Raw genomic sequence first — 23727 nt, 5'->3', positions numbered from 1 at the left:
CAGCTCGACCCATACACACACCACCCTGTGTGTGGGAAGGTTGCCCCTAAGATCCCTTTTTAATTCTTTCCCCTCTCATCTTAAACCTAGTTTTGGACTCCCCGACCCTGGGTATACGAGCTTGGCTATTTACCTAAGTTCCTCATGATTTTATAAAACTCTATGAGGTCACTCCTCAGCCTCCAGCACTCCAGGGAAAAAAGTCCCGGCCTACCCAACCTCTCCTTGTAACGCAAACTTTCCATTCTCAGTAACACCCTTGGAAATCTTTTTTGCACTCTTTCCAGCTCAATAACATGCTTCCTAGAGCAGAGCGATGAGAATTGAAGGCAACACACTAAATGTGGCCCCAGCAATGTCTTACATAACTGTAACATGACATCCCAATTCATGTATTCAGTGCTCTGACTGATGAAAGCAAACATGCCAAATACCTTCTTTACCACCCTGGCTACCTGCAATGCAATTTCCGAGGAACTATGTACCTGAACTACTGGTCTGTTTGTTCTACAACACTCTCCAGGGCCCTACCATTAACTGTGTAAGTCCTGCCCTGGTTTGTCTTACCAAAATGCAATACCTTACATTTATCTGCATTAAACTCCATTTGCCATTCCTCAGCCCACTGGCTCAGTTGATCAAGATCCCATTGTGCTCTTAGATAATGTTCTTCACTGTCCACTACACCACCAATTTTGGTATCATCTGCAAACTTACTAATCAGGCCTTCTATATTCTCATTCGAATCATACATTTAAATGATGAACAACAGTGAAACCAGCATCGATCCACTTTATGCCAGCCATTTAAAGATATGGAGCGTCAAGAGTGACCATGTGGATATATTGGGAAGAGTTCCTAGTACTTGGGAAACCTGACTCCAACCTGCAGATACCCTGGGTTTTTTAAAGATTAGATTATCTTCAGTGTGCAAATAGGTCCTTCGGCCCAACAAGTCCACACCAACCCTCCGAAGAGAAACCACCCAGACCCATTTCCCTCTGACTAAAGCACCTAACACTATGGGCAATTTAGAATGGCCAATTCACCTGACCTGCACATCTTTGGACTGTGGGAGTAAACCAGAGCATGCAGAGGAAACCAAGCAGACACGGGGAGAACATGCAAACGCCACACAGTCACCCAAGACTGGAATCGAACCTGGGTCCCTGGCGCTGTAAGGCAGCAGTGCTAACCACTGAGCCACTGTGGTTTTAGAGAGACAGGAAAGGCACAGGAAATCAACCCTCTCCCAGGAGATAGGTTGCATTTTAGATGCTTTAACAAGACTGGTACCTTTTGATATAACCTGCTTTACAGCAGCTGGTTATGTTTCTCAGGCTTGAGGAGAAATGGCAGCTGAAGAGAGGTGTTTTGAAGAGAAAGTAAGTGCCTTTGTGATACTACTGGGGGGCTTAGGAGGAACAGACGTGTTGCACAGGCCTCAAAGCCTCCTTCCTAGATCCCTGCCCCACACAAAGATTTCCGTCCATTACTGGGGATGGACATGTACACTGGGTTTGGAGATCAGGCCTAGCTGGGGCAGCAGCCTGCTCCCCACCAGACTGGAAGCTATGCATATCAATCAGGCTGACCTCTGGATGGAGACCTTGTCAAGGCCAGATGATGCATTTTGTGTGGTTTCCAAAACTCCACAGCTTGTGACAAAATATGAAAGCTTCCTCCTTTTATTTTCTGAAACTTTGCAACTGCAATCTGCCCAACCCATCCTGCACAACCCATCCTGCACAACCCATCCTACCCAACCCATCCTGCACAACCCATCCTGCACAACCCATCCTACCCAACCCATCCTGCACAACTTTTCCTACCCAACCCATCCTACCCAACCCTCCTACCCAACCCATCCTACCCAACCCATCCTGTACAAATCATCCCTATTAATATCAAAGCTGCAATCTCCCAGAATGTGATCAGTCACTGCGTCACTCTTGATTAATGAGTACAAAAGAAAATTATTCCTCTCTTACTTAGCCTGGAGAGATTACCCAAGATCCTTACTGGTAACCAACTAAGGCTACATAATCAACGAAGAATCAAATCCTTCAAACACAAGGGAAAGAATGTCCATAGTTTGTCTCATTATTACAGTCGGAAGCTGTTGGTACTGAGTATGAATTTGAGATTTGAACGCTGTGCGCACTTGCTCCAATATAAACGTTTGCTAAAAATCCGGTCCCTGCTCAGGATAACACAATTCTGGGTGTGAGGGTAAAGAGTGAGGATGGTGCAGAGATGCTTCAATGTGATTCATTCCAATGGATAGAGTGGTCTATATGGCAGATACAGTATAATGTGGATAAATCTACGGACTAGCCACTTTGGTAGCAAAAATAGTAAGGCAGATTATTATCTCAAAGGCAATAAATTGGGAAAGAATGAGGTGCAATAAGACCTGGGTGTCCTCATCCATCAGTCACTGAAAATAAGCATTGGAGGTGCAGTAGGTGGTTAAAATGCAAATGGCAAATGCCGTTCTCACAGTTCTTCACACCTCACCATTCCTAAAGTGTTCCAAGTTATTATTCTTCAATCCAGAGTAGATAAACTCATACTTCCTAACACTGACCTTTATTTGCTATAGATTTGCCCAATGATTCATTCAGCCTTCATTCACTTGTGACATCCTCCACTCATTTGTGTAACTTATTGAACCAAAACTTCGAAGGAGTTACAACCCACCTGTTTGATGTTTAAGTTGTTCAATGTTGGCTGGTCAACATTTATTGCCCATCCCTAACTACGCACACAACAGTTAAGACTCAACTGCATTGCTGTGCATCTAGTGTCACGTGTGGAGCAGACCAGAGAAGGATGGGAAATTTCCTTATATAAAGGACATTAGTGAGCCAGATGGGATTTTACAACAATGGACAGTGGTTATATGGTCACCATCAGACTAGTCTTTCATTCTGCATGTCTATTGAGTTCAGACTTCATAACCTGCCCATAGTGGGAGCCCGTGTCCCCAGAACATTACTATGGGGATATTAATTATTCATCATTACCACAATGCCACTCTGCCCCAATATGTTACATTCTGGTAGAGTTCTGCATTTTTGGCCAGGATTTCCATAGTTTAAGTCACATGCAGACCATAGTTTAAGTCACATGCACCCTCATGGTATGTGTGGCAATCCAAGCCATTGTCTCTTTTCAAGACTCTACTTGCCCTATTCTGCCATGGGTAGGATTTACTGGTCCCAAAGCCTCTTTGAGAAGCCAAGGAAAAAGGTGATCACTGGTGAAGGCTTAGAGTGGCAGGGTGGGTGAGGTGAGGTAGGATGGAAGGTGGGTAAAGAGGATTGGGTATAAGGAGACAGGTGGATGGAGTAGCAAGTAGTTGCAAATGTAAGGTAGATCATGTGTGAGGGGTTAGGATGGCAGATGGGTGAGGAGGATAGGGTAGTAGGTAGGTGAGGGGGTTGGAGTGGCTGATGGATGAGGGGGCAGGTGAAAGTTGGTGAGCCGGATAGGGTGGTAGATGGGTGGATGAGTGTAGTGTAGTTCAGGGTAGTATTGTTGTTGGGCTGTAGTTAGGGGTGGTATCTGGAGTTTGAGGTAGTCGTTGGCAGGGAGTATTGTCGGGTCAGGTTCAGAGTTAATTGGGTGTAGTGAGGTGTTGGTGATGAAGATAGTTAGATTAGATTAGATTAGATTAGATTACAGTGTGGAAACAGGCCCTTCGGCCCAACAAGTCCACACCGACCCGCCGAAGCGAAACCCATCCATACCCCTACATTTACCCCTTACCTAACACTATGGGCAATTTAGTATGGCCAATTCACCTGACCCTGCACATCTTTGGACTGTGGGAGGAAACCGGAGCACCCGGAGGAAACCCACGCAGACACGGGGAGAACGTGCAAACTCCACACAGTCAGTCGCCTGAGGCGGGAATTGAACCCGGATCTCTGGCGCTGTGAGGCAGCAGTGCTAACCACTGTGCCACCGTGCCGCCCACCCAAAAGTTGGATGCTTTTGACAGGTATGGGGGGTATTCTGATGGGAGGGGACGGAAGAGTAGCTGGGTGATGAGGGGGAGCTCAGGAGACAGAGTGTTGGGGTGTTGGTCAGTCAGAGGGTGTCAGCTGTACAGTTACCTTGGAGTTTGACATGACTTTTGACATTTTGAGGGTAACTGCACGTGCACATCAGTGGTTTGGAATTTTCTGAAGCCTATGACTACGTCAATGGTGGGGACATTCTCGGAGGGTTCCAGATGCAGGATTATTGCCCATCAGAAGTTTAAGCTTCCCAGACAATTCCTGTATAAGTTGGTGCACTTGGATTCCTGAGAGGTCCCGATGAATATCAATTGGGGCAGCTCAGCCTTCAACTATCCAGGAACTACAGCAGATTGACGCCTCTCTGAAACAACTGAGGGAGGAATTAGGGTGGATGTGTGAAGTGCTCACGCAGTAAGTGCATCTATGAACAGGCTCCAATATTTGTGACTAAATTGAAATCAATAGGTCAATGGTCATCTATCTGGAGTCACATTATGTAAGGCACAGCAGGGCAGCCATAGCACTGATTTATCTAATCTGCAGCTTTATACTTGGGAGACCCACTACAGTAATCCCATGGGTGTGACTAGTGCAAGCAGACAAGCAGCCAGAACAGTGCACGGAGGTTATGCAGTGCGAGTCAATAATCCCCTGTGCCCCTGCAGATGAAGAAAGGAAACGTTCACTGATGCTGCAGACGATGCCCCCTTTTCTCCCTGACTATTTCTGTCCTTCCCCCAACATTAACAATGCCCGAATCAAAACACAGCCATGGTACCAATAACATTTTAATCTCTGACATGGAAAAAGCTGAAAATATAGAATGCAAGACTCAGGTGGAGTGTTATTGCAATCTGTCAGGTTCTGTGATGGAAGGACCGTGATTGAGATTACCAAGGGAGGTGGTGAGGAGGTAGAGGGCCCAGATTTTGCTCAGGCAGCTTGTTTTTGCATTGAACATGGTTGGAGGATGTGACCCAGGAGCTTCCTCAGCTCTGATCGGGATTACATGTAACAGTACACAGGTGGCCTGAACACAGATTAGAAGAAGACACTGTTGGATTGGAAATCTGGGAACACCTGTATTTCAAGGCCCAGGCATCTACCCATGATAGATACACAGAACCAAAGAAAATAGGAGCAGGAGTAGACCCTTCGAGCCTGCTCCACCATTCAATATCATCATCATGGCTGATCACTATCTGCAGTACCTCGTCCTCGCTTTCTCCCCCAGCCTCTTTGATCTCTTTAGCCCTAAGAACCGTACTTAACTCCTTCTTGAATACGTTCGAAAGCCTTAACTGCTTTCTGTGCCAGTGAGTCCCACAGGCTCACCACTGTCGGTATGAAGAAATTTTTCCTCAGTTCAGGCTTAATGGCCTACTCTTATCCATGGATTGTGATCCATGGTTCTGGATTCTCTGATTATCAGGTACATCCTCCCTCCATTTATACTGTCTAGTCCTGTTATAATTTCTATGTGACTCCTCTCACATTCTTCTAAACTGCAGTGAATGTAGTCCTAACCGATCCAATCTCTCTTCAAATGTCAGTCCTGCCATCCCAGAAATCAGTCTGGTAATTCTTTACTACACACCCTCCATAGCCAAAACATCCTTCTCCAGATAAGGAGACCAAAACAGTATACAATACTCTAGATTTTTTCATTCATTCACAGGATGAGGGTGTCCTGACTAGACAGCATTTATTGCCCAGAGGGCAGCTATGAGTCAACTACATCACTGTGGGTCTGGAGTCACATAGAGGCCAGACCAGGTAAGGATGGCAGCTTCCTTCCCTAAAGGACATTAGTGAACCAGATGGTATTTCCCAACAACCGATTCATGGTCATCATTAGTTTCTTAATTCCAGATATTTATTGAGTTCAAACTTCACTATCTACCATAGTGGTTTTTGAACCCAGGTCCTCAGAATGTAATCTGGATCACTGTCCAGCAATAATTCCACTAGGCCATTGCCTCCCCATGTGATCTCACCAAGGCAGCAACTGATCCTGCTCCTGCACTTGAATCCATTATGATATAGCAATCTTCACAGCATCTTGTGATCTGTTGGTTTGAGTAGACACAAAGAGATGCACCACACACATAAATAGCTCAACTATTTGAATAATATTAAGTGACTGTCATCTAAGCCTGTCAGAGATCATGGGTGAGGCATTAATGCTGTGGCTTTGATCGATGGGTTTTTCGGCCTAGATTCCCTTCTGTAGCCAATTTAATCCTCAGCATAAAAATTTTTTTCTCTCCAGTGTTGAATTTAAACAAGCCTATTTGTCAAACCTTGGTCCTTATTATTTTATCTCTTGCTGTGACTTGAAATGATGGCCAAAGGCAAGAAGCCTTTGTCACAACCGTTTCCTGCTCTCATGACTAACTTTTCAAAAGTGAAAAGAAATGAAAGCTTAGATATACTTTCTGTGTTGGTATTTCGTCAAATATCCCAATGTCGCTTTGTTACCTTCCTTGGAAAACCCTAAAGACCAATTTCTCACCTCACATACCAATGAAACTTAATTATTGATATTTTATGGATTAAATTTTCCTTATTGTTGCAAAGTTAAATCGGAAGTGTGGAAGAAAATGGAGGTGACATTTTCAGTTCTGGGACTGCTCTTCCTGCTCATAATAGCGTTATTGGCTCTGTGTAGGCGGACAATATCATTTTGGAGCTAGTTTCCTCGCACTGTTAAATGGAGGTCAGTTGTGAAAGATCAGGAACAATGACTGAAATGCTAAGTGACCATTCTGCCCATACAACCATAACATAGGTTCTGTTAGCCTTTCAATTCAGTTCAGAAATCACCTCTGGACATGGTGCACACACCGAGTTGTGATTGTCTGCTTCAGGTTGGAGCAGGTTATATAATTCATCACGCATCAGCACATTGTTGAGCCTGTAGTCTAATACATTTTTTTGTTGTTTAAAGTTCTGTAACTTTTATGAACATTAAACTGAAAGAAAACATTCTCTGAGGGAACTAGGGGTGAACTGTTAACATTTTCACTGTTGAGTCTTTGAAAGACTTCCCAGCGTTTGTCTAAGGGATCATTCATAATGAGCTTTTCATCATTTTCAGTGACCAGAAATTGCTACATTTCTCAGTTTCCGAGTGTACTTGAAAGTTGTTGTTCACTGCGATCATTGACATGTTGCAGGGAGACTCCCAGGAACAGAATGTAAGTGATGCTAGCCTCATCCTGCACTGGGAGTGCAGAGACTTTCCAGCTCCATTATCCAGACCTGGGAAAAATGTGCCCTGGACACGTTGAATTTTCATTCTGAGATAGCAGAGTTTCTTAATAGGTGACAGCATTGGATTGAGAATGCAGGCTGCTGGCTGTGGATGGGGGTTGGTGTGAGGTCCACCTGCCTGCATTGCCACTGCGCTGCAAAATCCCTCCAGCCTCCATCCCTAACAACCCATCCCTCTGCCCATCTAAGCCAATTTGTTACTTTATACCCTTCATACCACACTACACTCCTCTATTCATCATTATTTCCCCTTATAGCTCCTATGCCTCTCCAACCATCTCTCACAGCCCCTGAAAACTCTCATATCAATCCATTCTCCTTCACCTACTCACCCCCTCCTCATGGTACATCATACCCCAACGTCAACTGTTCCCTGTGTCCATTGCCCTGGTGGTTTATTGCCCCAATGCCAACTGTTCATCTATATCTGTTACCTAGGTGGTTTATAGCCCCTATGCCTATTTGGTGTCAACTCGTGTCAAAGCATGCTACATTCAACACCCTCTGCCCTTCTCCCTCCATTCCAACTCACCTTGGACTGACTCAGGAGCCATACTGATGTTGTGCGTCTCCCAATGACATCACAATTTAAATAAACACTCTCATTGATTGAAGAAAAAAACACTATATATTGTAATTCCTTTAATGATTCACCTACAGAAGCAAACATTTGCAGTCGAAGTTGTTCAGCAGCAGTCTCCAGGAAGCACACATAGGTGATGTCTTGGGAGTCCACAAATGCACAGTTTTTCAGTTAGAAAAACGGATAAGGAAGAATGGGGAGCAAAGAGATTGCAAATGCAAACTTGGCTCTGTCATCAAAAAGGACAATGCCATGGTGGCTCAGTGGTTAGCACCGCTGCCCCACAGTACCAGCGACCTAGGTTCAATTCCACCCTCAGGTAACTGTCTGTGTGGACATTCTCCCTGTGTCTGTGTGGGTTTCCCCCCACAGTCTGAGAATGGGCAGGTTAGGTGGATTGACCATGGGGAATGTGGGGCTACACGGATAGAGTAGGGGGCAGATCTGAGTGGGATGCTGTTCGGAGGGTCAGTACCTGATGAGCCAAATGGCCTGCTTCCACACTCACTGTAGGGACTCTATGATTGAAAATAACACCCCAAATAAATTGGGGGGGGGGGGGGAGGAACTCAGGAAATTTTTGGATTCAAGGCTGGTAAAACCCTAGACCCCAATAATCTATATCCCTGAGTACTTAAGAAAATGGTCCTTGAAACAGAAGATGCATTGGTGGTCATCTTCCAAGATTCCCAGAGCAGTTCCTGTGGATCGCAGGGTAGCTAATGAAACCCCACTATTTAAAAAAGAGGTCCCACTCAGCAGACAAACCAACTTTCTGTCTGAGGGGCTATTGAGCAGAAAATATCTTGAATAAACTATAAACACTGTTGTGCCGTAGGTGTCTGTGGATCTTCATACATTAGGACATTTTTTTAACCCCAAATCCTCTCCCCAGCACAGTGCACTCTCCTCCCTGCCCTGAGTAAATATGGGAGCCACAATCCTTTCTAGGCAACTGGGTTTGGAGAACAAATACTGCTTATCCAAATCCAAAAGACAATCTGAGAAAAATCATCCAGTCTAACAAAACAAAAGGGCAGTACGGGAATTCCTCCGTTATTCGTGAATGTCTGCCCTGTGTTTAATGATTCTGAAATTCACTTCAAACATACAAAATCAAATTCTGACTAGTTTCATTGATTCTAAACTGGGGGCTTTCTGCTTTGAAATGTTGAGAGAGGTATTCTAGGTGCACTTATTAAGTGTTCACTTGTCCTACTTCCTTAACTCAAGAGTTTGCTTTAGAGCTCAGCGAGCAAAACATCAGCAAGGACAAGATCTGAATAAATGAGGTTGGTTAGTTGACAAAGATCACCCAGAGAATCATAGAATCCCTACACTGTGGGAGTAGGCCATTTGGCCCATCAAGTCCACACCTACCCTCTGATGAACATCCCATCCAGACCCAACCCAACCTGTAACCCTGCATTTCCCATGGCGAGTCCACCTAGCCTGCACATCCCTGGACAGTACGGGCAATTTAGCATGGCTAATCCACCTACCTTGCACATCTTTAGACTGTGGGAGGAAACCCACACAGAGAATGTGTAATTCCATACAGACACGGCCTGAGGATAGAATCGAACCTGGCTTCCTGGTCCTGTGAGGCAGCAGTGCTAACCACTGAGTCACTATGCCACCCATGAGGAAAAGAATGGAACAGCAGTAAAGCAAAAAGGGAAGAAATCTTACCTTATTCCTCTTCATGAACCTTGACCAGAATCCTCCGTAGTGAATTTGATAAATAATTCTACTTTATTCTGCCTGCATTCCCATGTGAGAACCAGTGAGCCTAACCTAATGTTTCATGGCTTTTTCACGTTCTGTGTGATTCCTTCATGCCTGGTTTCTATTAGAAAGTGTTACTGTCGAGCATTAGTTCCCATTTGTGAAAAATAGCAGAGTCCCAGCTGGGACCACAGGCACTCACCTTCATCTGGTCTGGTAACCTTATCATCAGGAGCATACCCGATAGCAGCTAATCCCAATCGGTTCATCCACCTATAGAAGCATCAGTGATGCCAAAGGGAATAAAAAAGCACACACAGGATTAATTACAAATGATTTAATTCACAATTACCAGCCATTCTTCACTTGCAAGGACTAAAACAGTCAAAATACATTTGATATTTTCAACACAATATTCAAGATCCTTTCTAGTGGGAGGAAAATCCCACAATGTCTGAGAAATTGTGCTGCATTGCTTTGTTCTTCAATCAGGAGAACACATAAGGCACACTTTAAAGCATTTAATAGAATTTTCTCTTTAGCAAAATATTGCCGCTTTCTCTGTCCAAATTAACCACCACAAGGGTGATCCACCAGCAGAATATGGCTGGGCCATATGAGGAGAAAGTGAGGTCTGCAGATGCTGGAGATCAAAGTTGAAACTTTATTGCTGGAACAGCACAGCAGGTCAGGCAGCATCCAGGGAACAGGAGATTCGACGTTTCGGGCACAGGCCCTTCTTCAGGAATGAGCAGAGAGTGTTCAGCAGGAGAAGATAAAAGGTAGGGAGGAGGGACTTGGAGGAGGGGAGTTGGAAATGTGATAGGTGGAAAGAGGTCAAGGTGAGGGTGATAGGTCGGAGTAGGGTGGAGGCGGAGAGGTCAAGAAGAAGACTGCAGGTCAGGAAGGCGGTGCCGGGCTGGAAGGATCCGGCTGAGACAAGGTGGGGGGAGGGGGGATGAAGAAACTGGTGAAGTCCAAGTTCATCCCCTGCGGTTGGAGGGTTCCCAGTCGGAAGATAAGACGCTCCTCCTCCGACCGTCGGGTTGTTGTGGTTTGGCGGTGGATGAGTCCAATGACCTGCATATCCTCGGTGGAGTGGGAGGGGGAGTTGAAATGCTGTGCCACAGGTTGGTTGGGTTGGTTCGTCCGGGTGGCCCAGAGGTGCTCTCTGAATCGCTCCGCAAGTAGGCGGCCTGTCTCCCCAATACAGAGGAGGCCACACCGGCTGCAGCGGATGCAGTAGATGATGTGGGTGGAGGTGCAGGTGAATCTGTGGCGGATATGGAAGTTTCCCTTGGGGCCTTGGAGAGAAGTGAGGGGGGAGGTGTGGGCGCAAGTGTTGCACCTCCTGCGGTTGCAAGGGAAGGTGCCGGGAGTGGTGGTTGGGTCGGTGGGGGGTGTGGATCTGACAAGGGAGTCGCGGAGGGAGTGGTCTCTACGGAAAGCTGATAGGGGAGGGGAGGGAAATATATCCTTGGTGCTGGGGTCTGTTTGGAGGTGGCGGAAGTGACGGCGGATGATGCGCTGTACATGGAGATTGGTGGGGTGGTAGGTGAGGACCAGTGGGGTTCTGTCCTGGTGGCGGTTGGAGGGGCGGGGCTCAAGGGCGGAGGAGCGGGAAGTGGAGGAGATGCGGTGGAGGGCACCGTCGACCACGTCGGGGGGGAAATTGCGGTCCTTGAAGAAGGAGGCCATCTGTGTTGTACGTATTTTGAACTGGTCCTCCTGGGAGCAGATGCGGCGGAGACGAAGGAATTGGGAGAATGGGATGGCGTTTTTACAGGGGGCAGGATGGGAAGAGGTGTAGTCCAGGTAGCTGTGGGAGTCGGTAGGTTTGTAGTAGATGTCCGTGTTGATTCGGTCGCCTGAGATAGAAACAGAAAGGTCTAGGAAGGGGAGGGAGGAGTCCGAGACTGTCCAGGTGAATTTGAGGTCGGGGTGGAAGGTGTTGGTGTAGTGGATGAAGCAATATTGAACCTTGCTTGTCTGCCATGTTGCCTACTACACCAGGATCGTTCTGGACAGCAAAGTCATCTCCAGAGTTTGAAAACCACTCACTCATTCCCTGCGAATATGTACAAAATGTGTACACATTTCTTTGCTGGCAAGACTGATACCAGCTGTTTCCTCCTTTCACCTTACCCACCAAGCTAATCCTTCCTCTAGATTCCTATTACCCAAGCACTGATCCCTTTTAATCCTCTAGATTCCCTCCTGCCGTCTCCATGAGACCCATCCCCTAATCTCCGGAGTCTTTTCCATGAAAGTGTGACCACACATCTTCCCTTCCTAGCCACCATGCGAGTGAAAGTTTAAATGATCATTTCCCCTCTTTCAAACCTGGCACCAACAACCCTTCCTTGAGAAATCTACTCTTGCTCCCTCTGTCCTTTCGACTACTGCCTCATTGTTCTTCTCCAAAGTCTTTGAAATGTGTTATTGCCTCACAAACCTGCACCCAGTCTTTTTGGAACTCCTGGTTCATCTCTCCACAGCACTAGAAAGGTCTGAAACATCATCACTATGTCTGTTGCCATGACAGTGTGTAACCCTCATTCTGTCTTTCAGAGCCTTTGATGTGGTCAGCTCCGAACATCTGCCACCAATGTTCATGTTTGTCAAACTTGTTGAGACCACCCTGGTTTGTTTCCATTTTATGCTATGCCATTGTACAGGTCATTCTGTTAAAAGACCATGAGACATGGGAGTGGAAGCAAGGCCAATTAGTCCATCGAGTCCACTCCGCCATTTAATCATGGTTTCAATTCCACTTACCCCCACTCTCCCCATAGCTCTTAATTCCTTGTGAGATCAAGAATTTATCTATCTCAGCTTTGAAGACACCCAATGTCCCAGTCTCCATTGTGCTCCGTGGCAATGAATTCCACAGGCCCACCACTCTCTGGCTGAAGAAATGTCTCCTCATCTCTGTTCTAAATTGACCCCCTCTAATATTAAGGCTGTGCCCACGGTCCTAGTCTGCCCACCTAATGGAAAAAACTTCCCAGCGTCCACCCTTTCTAAGCCATGCATTATCTTGTAAGTTTCTATTAGATCTCCCCTCAACTTTCTAAACTCTAATGAATACAATCCCAGGATCCTCAGCCGATCATCATTTGTTAGGCCTACCATTCCAGGGATCATCTGTGTGAATTCTGCTGGACATGCTCCAGTGCCAGTGTGTCCTTCCTGAGGTGTGTGGCCCAGATTTGGATATAGTATTCCAAATGGGCCTAACTAGAGCTTTATAAAGTCTCCGAAGCACATCGCTGCTTTTATATTCCAGCCCTCTTGAGATAAATGACAACATTACATTTGCTTTCTTAATCACGGACGCAACCTGCAAATTAACCTTTAGAGAATCCTTGACTAGCACTTCCAGATCCCTTTGTACTTTGGCTTTAGGAATTTTCTCACTGTTTAAAAAATAGACCATGCCTGTATTCTTTTTTCCAAAGTGCAAGACCTCGCATTTGCTCATGTTGAATTTCATCAGCCATTTCCTGGACCACTCTCCTAAACTGTCTAAATCTTTCTGCAGCCTCCCCTCAGTACTGCCTGCCTGTCCACCTAACTTCGTATCATCGGCGAACTTCACCACATTGCCCCCAGTCCCTTCGTCCAGATCATTAATATATAAAGTGAACAGCTGTGGCCACAACGCTGAACCCTGCGGGAGACCACTTGTCACCAGCTGCCATTCCAAAAAAGAATCTTTTATCCCAACTCTCTGCCTTTTGTCAGACAGCCAAACTCTAATCCATGTCAGTAGCTCACCTTGAACACCATGGGCCCTCATCTTACTCAGCAGCCTCCCATGAGGCACCTTATCAAAGGCCTTTGGGAAGTCTAGATAGATACCATCCAATGGGTTTCCCTAGTCTAACCTACTTGTTATCTCTTCAAAGAATTCTAACAGGTTTGTCAGGCATGACCTCCCCTTACTAAACCCATGCTGACTTGTTCTAATCCAACCCTGCACTTCCAAGAATTTAGAAATCTCATCCTTAACGTTGGATTCTAGAATTTTACCTACAACAGAGGTTAGGCTAATCAGCCTATAATTTTCCATCTTTTCTCTTGATCCTTTCTTGAACAAGGGTGTTACAATAGCAATTTTCTAATTGTCTGACTCCAGTGATTTTTGAAAGATCACAGTCAGTGCCTCCACTATTTCCTTAGCCTCCTCCCTCAGATCTCTAGGATGTAGCCCATCCAGGCCAGGAGATTTATCAATTTTTGGACCTTTTAGTTTTTCTGGTACTTTCTCTTTTGTAATTGCTCCCATACTCAACTCTGCCCACTGGCTCTCCTTAATTGTTGGGATATAATGTGGTTTCATCAACGTGAATTCACTCGAATGCGATTGATGAACTGGGGACACTGTTTTTACAGCACAAACTTTTAAAACGTGTGTTAGCTGTAACGGGATTACATTGACAACACTTTAAGTGCTCTTTCCAAGTGTGATTTTTCTATAACGTGGGCCTTTGCGCTATAGAAGATCTGACTGTAGCCAAAACATCTCCAATAATGGTTTCACTTCCTGTGCCATCAATCCAACCTCAATGTCCAAACAGCCTAACATTGTCCTCCTCCTCTTTCCTATTTACACACTACCCCTTTGGCAAAATCCCTACCTCTCCCACTCCTCTCATGACAACTCTGCTACTTTTGTTCTTTCACACTGCTTGGCTGACATCTAGCCCTGGGTGATCTACAGTTTCCTCCAGCTAAGGAAGACTGCAGCTTTTATCGTTGGCTGCCAGCTCAAACCCTGCTCTGAGTACTTCTCCATGGCCACCATCTCAGATGGATTGGATTATTCACAATCTTGTAATTTTATTTCAACTTTCCAAATTGAAATCTTCTCTGTCATAAAACTACCTACTTTATTGCATCACATGTCTACCCCCTCAAATTCAGATCCAGGTCACCTCCAGAATCACCTATTCCAATGCTCCCTCGATCAGCCACCCATTCTCAATTCATCATAAATTTCAACTCATCTCAAACTTGGTTCGATTTGATTTATTATTGTCACACGTACCTAAGTACAGTGAAAAGCTTTGTTTTGCTAAGCACAGGCCGATCATACCATACAAAGATCATAGGGTGACTGAACAGAGCGAGGAAGACAATGTTCATAGAATCATACACTCCCTACAGTGTGGAAGCAGGTCATTCAGCCCATCAAGTAAACACTGACTCTCCAAAGAGAACCCCACCCAGACCCTCTTCCATCCCTGTAACCCTGTATTTCCCATGGCCAATCCACTTAACCTGCACACCTTAGGACTGTGGAGGGAAACTGGAGCACTTGGAGGAAACCCACATAGATACGGAGAGAATGCATAAACTCCACACAGACAGTCGCCTGAGGCGGGAATTGAAACTGGGTCTCTGGCGCTGTGAGGCAGCAGTGCTAACCACTGTGCCAGCATGCTGCCCAAATCTAATCTAATTTAATCCTTCAGTTCAACTTGTTCAACTTGTCTACTAATCGTATCCTTGCCCCACATGGTTTTATAAACCTCTGTAAGGTCACCCTTCAATCTCTAACGCTCCAGGGAAAACAGCCCCAGCCTATTCAGTCTCTCCCTGTAGCTCAAATCCTCCAACCCTGGCAACGTCCTTGTAAATCTTTTCTGAACCCTTTCAAGTTTCACAACATCTTTCCAATAGGAAGGAGACCCAAATTACATGCAAATTTCCAACAGTGGCCTAACCAATGTCCTGTACAGCCACAACATGTCCTCCCAACTCTTCTACTCAACATTCTGACCAATACAGGAAAGCATACCAAACACCTTCTTCACTGTCCTAGCTACCTGTGATGCTGCTTTCAAGGAACGATCAGCCTGAATTCCAAGGTCTCTTTGTTCTGCAACAGTTCCCAGCACCTTACCATTAAGTGTATAAGTCCTACACTGATCTGCTTTTCCAAAATGCAGCACCTCGCATTTATCTAAATTAAACTCCATCTGCCACTTCTCAACCCATTTGCCCATCTGATCAAGATCCTGTTGTAATCTGAGGTAACCTTCTTCGCTGTCCACTACACCTCCAATTTTGGTGTCATCTGCAAACGTACTAACTACACCTCCTATGTTCACATCCAAATCATTTGTATATTTATATAAATGATGAAAAGTAGTGAACCCAGCACCTTGTGGCGCTCCACTGGCCATAGACCTCCAGTGTGAAAAGCAACCCTCCACCACCACCCTCTGTCTTCAAGCCAGTTCTGTAACCAAATGGCTAGTTCTCCCTGTATTCCATGAGACCTAACCTTGCTAACTAGTCTCCCATTTCTACAATAACTAGATTGCTTTGCTTTAGTTAACAGGCACAGCATTCTGGAAATTAGGAAAAAAAAGTTTGCAAACATTCAGCAATCTTCTGTGAATGTGTGCAGGTGTTTACTTGTTTGTACTTTTTTCAGTGGCCTCTTGGAGCATTTAAATAAGGAGGAGACCTCCAGATACCTGAGTCGTGTGAGACAGAGTGTTAGTATTTCCAATTTGCATGCAGAAGCAAGTTACTATTTAGATGCAACTGATGAAATTGAGCCATGATTTCCAGGAGATTCCCTGTAGTTTACCACTCTGTGGAGGAAGCTGCTGCAGCCATGGCAATATATAAGGACGATCCCAACAGTGTGTCAGAACTTTGTATGGAGTCCCTTGGACTGTGTTAGTAATTTCAGGGTGTCCCTGGAGTCTGACTGTATTTATAATACATACACTGTCCCTGAAGGGTGACAATATTTGAAGAGTATGGAGATGTTTTTCAAATGAAGTAATTTGACTGAAAATTCCCTATTTGTAATTTAATCAAGGCATCAACCTGCATAACTAAATCAGGTACCAGACCCTCTCTGGTGCTAAACATTATAAACTCAACACAATTGACGGAAGTATAAGGAGGCGAATTTCAAATGGAACACTTCCGCTGTCTACATCAAAATTACTAAGTCTTCTGGAGAGAATCACTGTAAACTGCACTTGCCTGCACTCAGACTTTCACGTTGTGTGAACAGACAGCAAGAGCTGATGTGCTTGCAAATGTTGCTTGCTATTTTCATCTCAAAAATATACTTTATTTGGAAAAAATATCTTTATGTACACACACCTAGTCACTTAAGCAGTTTGATTTGGCACAATGGCATATGGAGGAACAAACAAACAATGGAGTTTGACTCTATTCAATAAACAAACCAATGGCGTCTCTTACTTGTACAAGACTATATTTCGATATGTGTGCAGTCTGGGAGGGTCTGATAATTGAATGGGCCCACATTTAACTTCAACTGAAAGACCTTAGATGGTAGTCTTTCCCCACTGTGCCTTGGCAACAGCTGGTCCAAGCTTGAATGTGTCCTTCAGCACGTGGTCCTGGACCTTGGAATGTTCCAGTCTGCGGCAGCCGGTCAAGGTCATTGCCTTGTTCTGGAAGACCAACAAATTTCAGGCAGACCAAAGAGCGTCTTTCACCGAGTTGATGGTCCTCCAGGCTCAGTCACTGTTTGTCTCGGTGTACATGCTAGGGAACAGATTGTGAAGCACAGAGTCCCGCGTGATAGAGCTGCTCGGCACGCATCTCAACAAAAAACATTGCATCATCCTCCAGACTTCCTTTGTAAAGGCACATCCCAGAAGGAGACGGGTGACAGTCTCTACCCGCCTGCAGTCACTTCGAGAGCAGTGTGTGGAAGCGCAGTGAGTCCTGGTCTACATGAAGGATCTCACAGGTAGTGCCTGTTGCACCACCAGCCAAGTGATGTCTTGGTGCTTGCTGGCAAGTTCTGGTGATGAGATATTTTGTCAAAAGACTTTGACAGTCTGCTCAGGAACAGCCTGGCAGGATCCATCCTCTCCTTTTCCCACAGGGTCTTGAGGATGCTACATGCTGACTACGTCCTGATGGACTTGTGGTTGATGGTGTTTTTTTTTGCAACTATCTCCACGAAGGACAGGTGATACGGAATGGTCCAACTACTTGTGAGTGTTCCATGGCAACAAGCCCAGATCCATCCTTCACAACCTCTGGGACAGGTAGAACCTCAGTACATAGTGACAAATTGCTCCACCAACTAAGAACAGCCAAGCACCACCATCCACAGAATCGAGAAAGAGGGGTAAGGTTTCCCATCAAAAGAGAAAATGCTGGAAAATCTCAGCAGGTCTGGCAGCATCTGTAAGGAAAGAAAAGAGCTGACAAACGGTCAGTTAGACTCGAAACGTCAGCTCTGTTCTCTCCTTACAGATTCTGCCAGACCTGCTGAGATTTTCCAGCATTTTCTCTTTTGGTTTCAGATTCCAGCATCTGCAGTAATTTACTTTTATCTAAGGTTTCCCATGCTGAGTCATAATAAGCTGCAGGCTCCTCTCCTGGTGGTGCCCCTCCATCAATTCCTTTACATTTCAGCTTTGCAACCATACTGCCCCCGGAACCCAAAGACTTTTGTTCCATGGAAGCTGCTCGCTGGGTCATGGGAGTAATGCTGCCGGATCGCTAGTTGGTATCGTTTATGGTCGGAGCTATAACGGTATCTGATCATCTTCGAACCTCCGGAATTTGCACATTCTCCCTGTATCTGCGTGGATTTCCTCCGGGTGCACTGGGTTCCTCCCACAGTCGAAAGATGTGCAGGTTAGGTGAATTGGCCATGCTAAATTACCTGTAGTGTTCAGGGATGTGTAGGTTAGGTGCATTAGTCAGGGGAAATGTGGAGAAATAGGGTAAGGGTTGAATCTGGGTGGGTTACTCTTCAGAGGGTCAGTATGGACTTGTTGGGCCAAATGGCTTGTTTCCACACTGTAGAGATTCTATGATATTCTATGGCAGTGACACTTGGTGTTTGCGTACCCAGGGTCTTCGCAAAGCTTGATGCAGCCACACACAATGGTGACCATCAGGATGACGGTGGCATTGGATATGTTCCTCTCCCCCGTTATCCAGAGTTTTCCATGTGGTGTTCCTATAGACATAGTCCACCTTAAACTTCCAGATGAAATGGAGAGTTCTGGGAATGGGCCAGACCTGGGCCATGTACAACAACTGAGAGACAGCTTCCACTTAATGTTCAGGTTTTTACCCGTAATGGAGAGGGAGTGGTGCTCCCAAGAGCCTGGTTTCTGCCTCACCTTGGCGATATGCTCCTCCCAGGTTGTTGGGTGTCCCAGCCCCTCCAAACCATATTCCCAGCATCTTCATGTAATCTGCCTTAATGGAGATGGAGAAAAATGATTGGTCGGCCCAGTTTCTAAGGAACATGGAGGTTTCCAAAGAAAAGGAAGACTGGAATTGGCTAATGTGGTGCCATTATTTAAGAAAGATGGTAAGGAAAAGCCAGGGAACTACAAACCAGTAAGCCTGACATTAGCAGGGAATTCTCAGGGACAGCTTTACATGTATTTGGAAAGGCAAGGACTGGTTAGGGATAGTCGGCATGCCTTTGTGTGTGGGAAATCATGTCTCACTAACTTGACTGAGTTTTTAAAAGAAGTGATGAAGAGGACTGATGAAAGCAGAGTTGTGGACACTCTCTATAAGGAGTTCAGCAAAGTGTTTGACAAGGTTCGTATGGTCGACTGGTAAACAAGGTTAGATCAAATGGAATACAGGGAGAAATAGCCACTTGGATACAGAACTGGCTTGAAGGTAGGAGACAGAGGGCAGTGGCCATGGAGGGTTGTTTTTCAGACTGGAGGCCTGTAACTAGTGGAGTGCCACAAGGATCAGTGCTGGGTCCACTGTTTTTTTTGATCATTTATATAAATGATTTGGATGTGAATATAGGAGGTATAGTTAGTAAGTTTGCAGATAACACCAAAATTAGAGGTGTACTGGGCAGTGAAGTACAATGGGACCTTGATCAGATGGGCTGATGGGCCAAGGACTGGCAGATGGAGTTTAATCTAGATAAATATGAGGAGCTGCATTTTGGTAGGGCAAATCAGGGCAGGACGTATACACTTAATGGTAAGGGCCGAAATGTGTGGGGCTGGAAAAGCACAGCAGACTAGGCAGCATCTGAGGAGCAGGAGAGTTGACCTTTCAGGCAAAAGCCCTTCAGCAAGCCATTCCTGATGAAGGGCTTATGCCTAAAACATCGATTCTCCTGCTCCCTGGATGCTGCCTGACCTGCTGTGCTTTTCCAGTGCCACATTTTTCGAATCTGATCTCCAGCACCGGCAGCCCTCACTTTCTCTCTGACTCTATAACCTGGTTTCGCTCTTGCCTCAAAATATCTTGGCTCCTGAGGCCAGTTCAAACTGGTCGCATACTGACAGTGGATCTGAGCAGTAAATGGTGACATCATCTATGTACAAGGAGGCCTTGACCTGCAGGCCTCCACTGCCTGGAATAGCTGCTCCTCTCAGGCTCACATCCCTCCTGATGGGCTCAGCAAAGAGTTCTATACAACACACAAACAAGGCAGGAGAGAATGGGCAGTACTAACTGACTCCAAAGCTTCCTGATTCCCATCCATTGATTGAGATTGCACTAATGATGTTGGTGTGGAGCAGTTGGATCCCAGTACAGATACCTGCTCCAAAGCCCACTTTGGACAGCACATCCCACATGTACATGTGTGATATCCTGTCAAAGGCCTCCTCCTGGTCCAGGCTGCTGGCAGGCATCCACCCCCCAGTCTGCACATAGGCGATTGTATCCCTGAGGAAAGCAAGGCTCTCAGTGATCGTCCTACCCAGTACAGCACAGGTTTGGCCGAGGTGAATCATCAGTCCCAGAGCAGACCTGACCTGGTTGGCGATGACCGTAGACAAGAATTTGTAGCCTGCATTCAGCAAAAAGATATTGGTCAGCAATTTCTAATTTCCTCTCTCTCCCCCTTCCACTTATAGATGAGGGTGATGATACCTTTCCTTGTGGATTTGCATATGCTGCCTGCCAGAAGCAACCTGTTGTACACCTCCAGCAGGTCCTGGCCAATCAAGTCCCACAGAGCTGAATACAACTCACCCAGTAATCCGTTGTTTCCGGGAGTTTTATTCTTTTCATAGGACTTGAGGGCCTTGGTCAGCTCATCCAGAGGTAACAGTTGGTCCACCCACTTCCACGTGCTGTCATCCAAGACCTCCTTGATAGAGGACAGGTATGACTGGAAGGTCGCTCTGTCTGTGGGTTTCATGTCACACAGTCTGGCATAAAAGGATTTGCTGATTCTCAGGATGTCAGACAGAGATGGCGCTAACGAGCCATCTTCTTCCTTCAGGCTGCTGAGCTCAGAGCTCTCCTTTTGCACTTTCTGAGAGCAGAAAGGTAATCACATCTCATCTGCTTCACAGTGTGGACCCTGGACCAGAAGGCTTGCTGGCTCTCCGCCTCGGCCAATTGTCTACAGCAAGAGTAGGATCTGTGCACTTCTTTGAGTTTGGATGATTTTTCCCATCTCTCTCTTGTCTTCTGAACACCTTTGAGGATAAAGAACCTCTCACAACTGTGTCATAAGTGAGAGTGAGAGGAAACAAAGTTGAACAGCTCAGTTTTCATCTGAAGCTTACTCGTTGGTTGTTACTTTTCTGTGAAGTTCCATTGGCCCAATATCTACCTGATTAGACTTAAGGGTGTGCTAGTCTAATCTTAAAAGGCTGCACAGTGTAGATGTTATAGAGGTAAAAGCTGAGCAGGCAATTTCCCAAGAGTTTGCTTTCTAAGCTTTGAACACACAAATGATTGGAGCACCAAGTTTTACACAATACATGACAGTATTTGCATATTTTCCTCTGTTGCCACTAACAATTCAGAACAAACAGAATAATTGAATGCCCTTATAAGTTTGACATAAATTAGAAATGATATGAACAATACATAATTAAGGAAGGAAGACACTTTTGGAATAAATTCCAGAATTCTGGGACAAAGTTATTTGAGGCAAGCTGTAATAAAATTTTAAGGCATATTTTGAAATGGAGTATTTTATGTGAAAGAAAGATATGTATTTATACACCACCCTTCACCACCTCAGGATATCACAAATCATTTTACAGTCAAGGGAGTGCTTTTGGAGTGGAGTTAACTATTGTAATGTAGGAAATGTGACAGTAAATCTATGCACAGTAAGATCCCACAAGGCTGGGGTGTAGGTAGGCGGAGTGAAATTGAGAACACAGATGGAGCTAAAAGAATCATAGCTTGCAGTGCAGACTACCCCAAATTCCACTTTATTTACAGATCGGTGCTTTCCTGGGAATCTTGGAAAGAGTGGTAAAAAACTCCCATATACAAACCCACAAAGTGAGGAGTGTTCCCTTTCTTTCCCTCTTGCATTGTCAAATCGGGGGATGGTTGGAAATGGCGTCTGAGTGATGGCTGATGTCAATTTGCTTTTCTGTAAGCTACAAGGCCCCGTCAAAAAAAAACACAGGAGCAAAGAATAAGAGGGAAAGTGAGAGAGGAGGAGGAAGCAATTACTAAACACAATGGCTCTGAAAACAGGTCACAGGCTTGGAATTCTGCAGTGAGTTACTCAACTCTTGCGTGCCCATTCTACAAGGCACAGGTCAGGAGTGTCATGGAATACTCCCCACTTGACTGGGTGAGTGCAGCTCCAACAACACTCAAGAAGGTTGACACCATTCAAGCAGACCATTTGATTGGTACCACATCTACGAGCATCCACTCCCTCCACCATCGATGCTCAGTAGCATCAGTGTGTACTATCTACAAGATGCACTGTAGAAATTCAACAGCATCTCCTTCGACAGCACCTTCTAAACCCATCTAGGTCAAAGGCAGCAGATACATGGGAAGTTCCTCTCCAAACCACTCACCATTCCGAATTGGAAATATATCACCATTCCTTCAGTGTCGCTGGGTGAAAATCCTGGAATTCCCCATCTCCCCTGCCCCCTAACAGCATTGTAAGCCGAACTACATCACATGGTCTGCAATGGTTTAAGAAGGTCGCTCACCACCTTCTCAAGGGAAACTAGGGATGGTCAATACATACTGGGCCTAGCCAGCATTCCATGAGCGAATAAAAAAAATTACTAGCAGTTCATGCTAAAATGAGATTAACACAAATAACACATTCGAGGAGGGAAAGAGATGGGTTATATATGTACAGAAGCAGAACACAGTGACTCAGTTACAAAGCTTCCTGGATGTAACAGGGTGAACTTTCTTTGAATATTGTGAATGTTTCACACTCACCTTTCCTTGTCCCCCCCAGATTTTCTCTGAGACACTTGTGAGGTCTCATGGATGAATTCACCTGTCATCACCCCATTCCTGCCCCCAGCTTCCAATGTCCATTGAATACTTTTAAATGGGTTAGGCCCATCTGCAGACTGAGACTCACATCTGAATGGATTGAACAGTCAACCACAAATCTTGACAATTGTTATTTCAAGGCTGATACTTTTCTTTCGAGGTGAAATGTTCTCACGGATTGCTTTTGGGCATGCTGTTGTACTTCTGGTAAGCAACCAATATTTTATGCAACGACTATGTTTTGTTTCTGGGGAAAGCAACGAGAGTCCAGCGAAACAGGGTCTCTCACTGTTCTTTAATATCAGATGCACCAAAAGATTGATCAGATAAAACACCCCCCACACTATCTGGACAAAAGCTCTAATTATTCACCTGACTGTGCAAACTGGATATTGAATGAGGCTGTTTGTTATCTTATTACCTTTTTAGGATGTGCAAAGATAGATAGATTTTTGTACATTAAAAGAATTAAGGGTTACGGTGGGAAGGCAGGTAAATGGAGCTGAGTGCACGAAAAGATCAGCCATGATCTTACTGAATGGTGGAGCTGGCTTGAAGGGCCACATGGCCTACTCCTGCTCCTAGTTCTTACATTCTTCTGTTCTGCAGACCAACAGCCAGAGTCAAGATTTCTGGCGACGATTAGGAACGAACACGATTTTAACCTCCGAAAGGTGGCTTTTGGATTCAACATTATCCTGAATGGTACGTACATAGATGAAATGTTCAAAGACTTTTAGCAGCCTACCAATGGGTGAGATTCAACTTGGCATCCTGTTCAAGCTGAGCAACAGAAGAAATTGAAGTGGACTTAAATATGATTCAAGATAACTGGCCTGCACAGTCACGGTTTGACCAGAA

General features: G+C 45.3%; 1 protein-coding gene across 3 annotated transcripts in view; it reads right to left on the bottom strand.

The window, feature by feature from the left end:
- Positions 1-23727, bottom strand: part of LOC122557100 (connector enhancer of kinase suppressor of ras 2) — a 585950-nt gene that overhangs the window by 23766 nt on the left and 538457 nt on the right. For all 3 annotated transcript variants that reach the window (XM_043704404.2, XM_087992202.1, XM_043704405.2), the window contains one exon: positions 9821-9891. In XM_043704404.2, the coding sequence (XP_043560339.1) occupies positions 9821-9891 (71 nt within the window). The remainder of the gene's footprint in view (positions 1-9820; positions 9892-23727) is intronic.

The sequence above is a fragment of the Chiloscyllium plagiosum genome, unplaced genomic scaffold, assembly GCF_037043375.1.
Source record: "Chiloscyllium plagiosum isolate Xiang-an unplaced genomic scaffold, Cpla_swu_hap1 HiC_scaffold_11, whole genome shotgun sequence".
Lineage (NCBI taxonomy): Eukaryota > Metazoa > Chordata > Chondrichthyes > Orectolobiformes > Hemiscylliidae > Chiloscyllium > Chiloscyllium plagiosum.
Note: the sequence above shows the minus strand (reverse complement) of the source record. Positions and strands in the feature narration are given on the sequence as shown.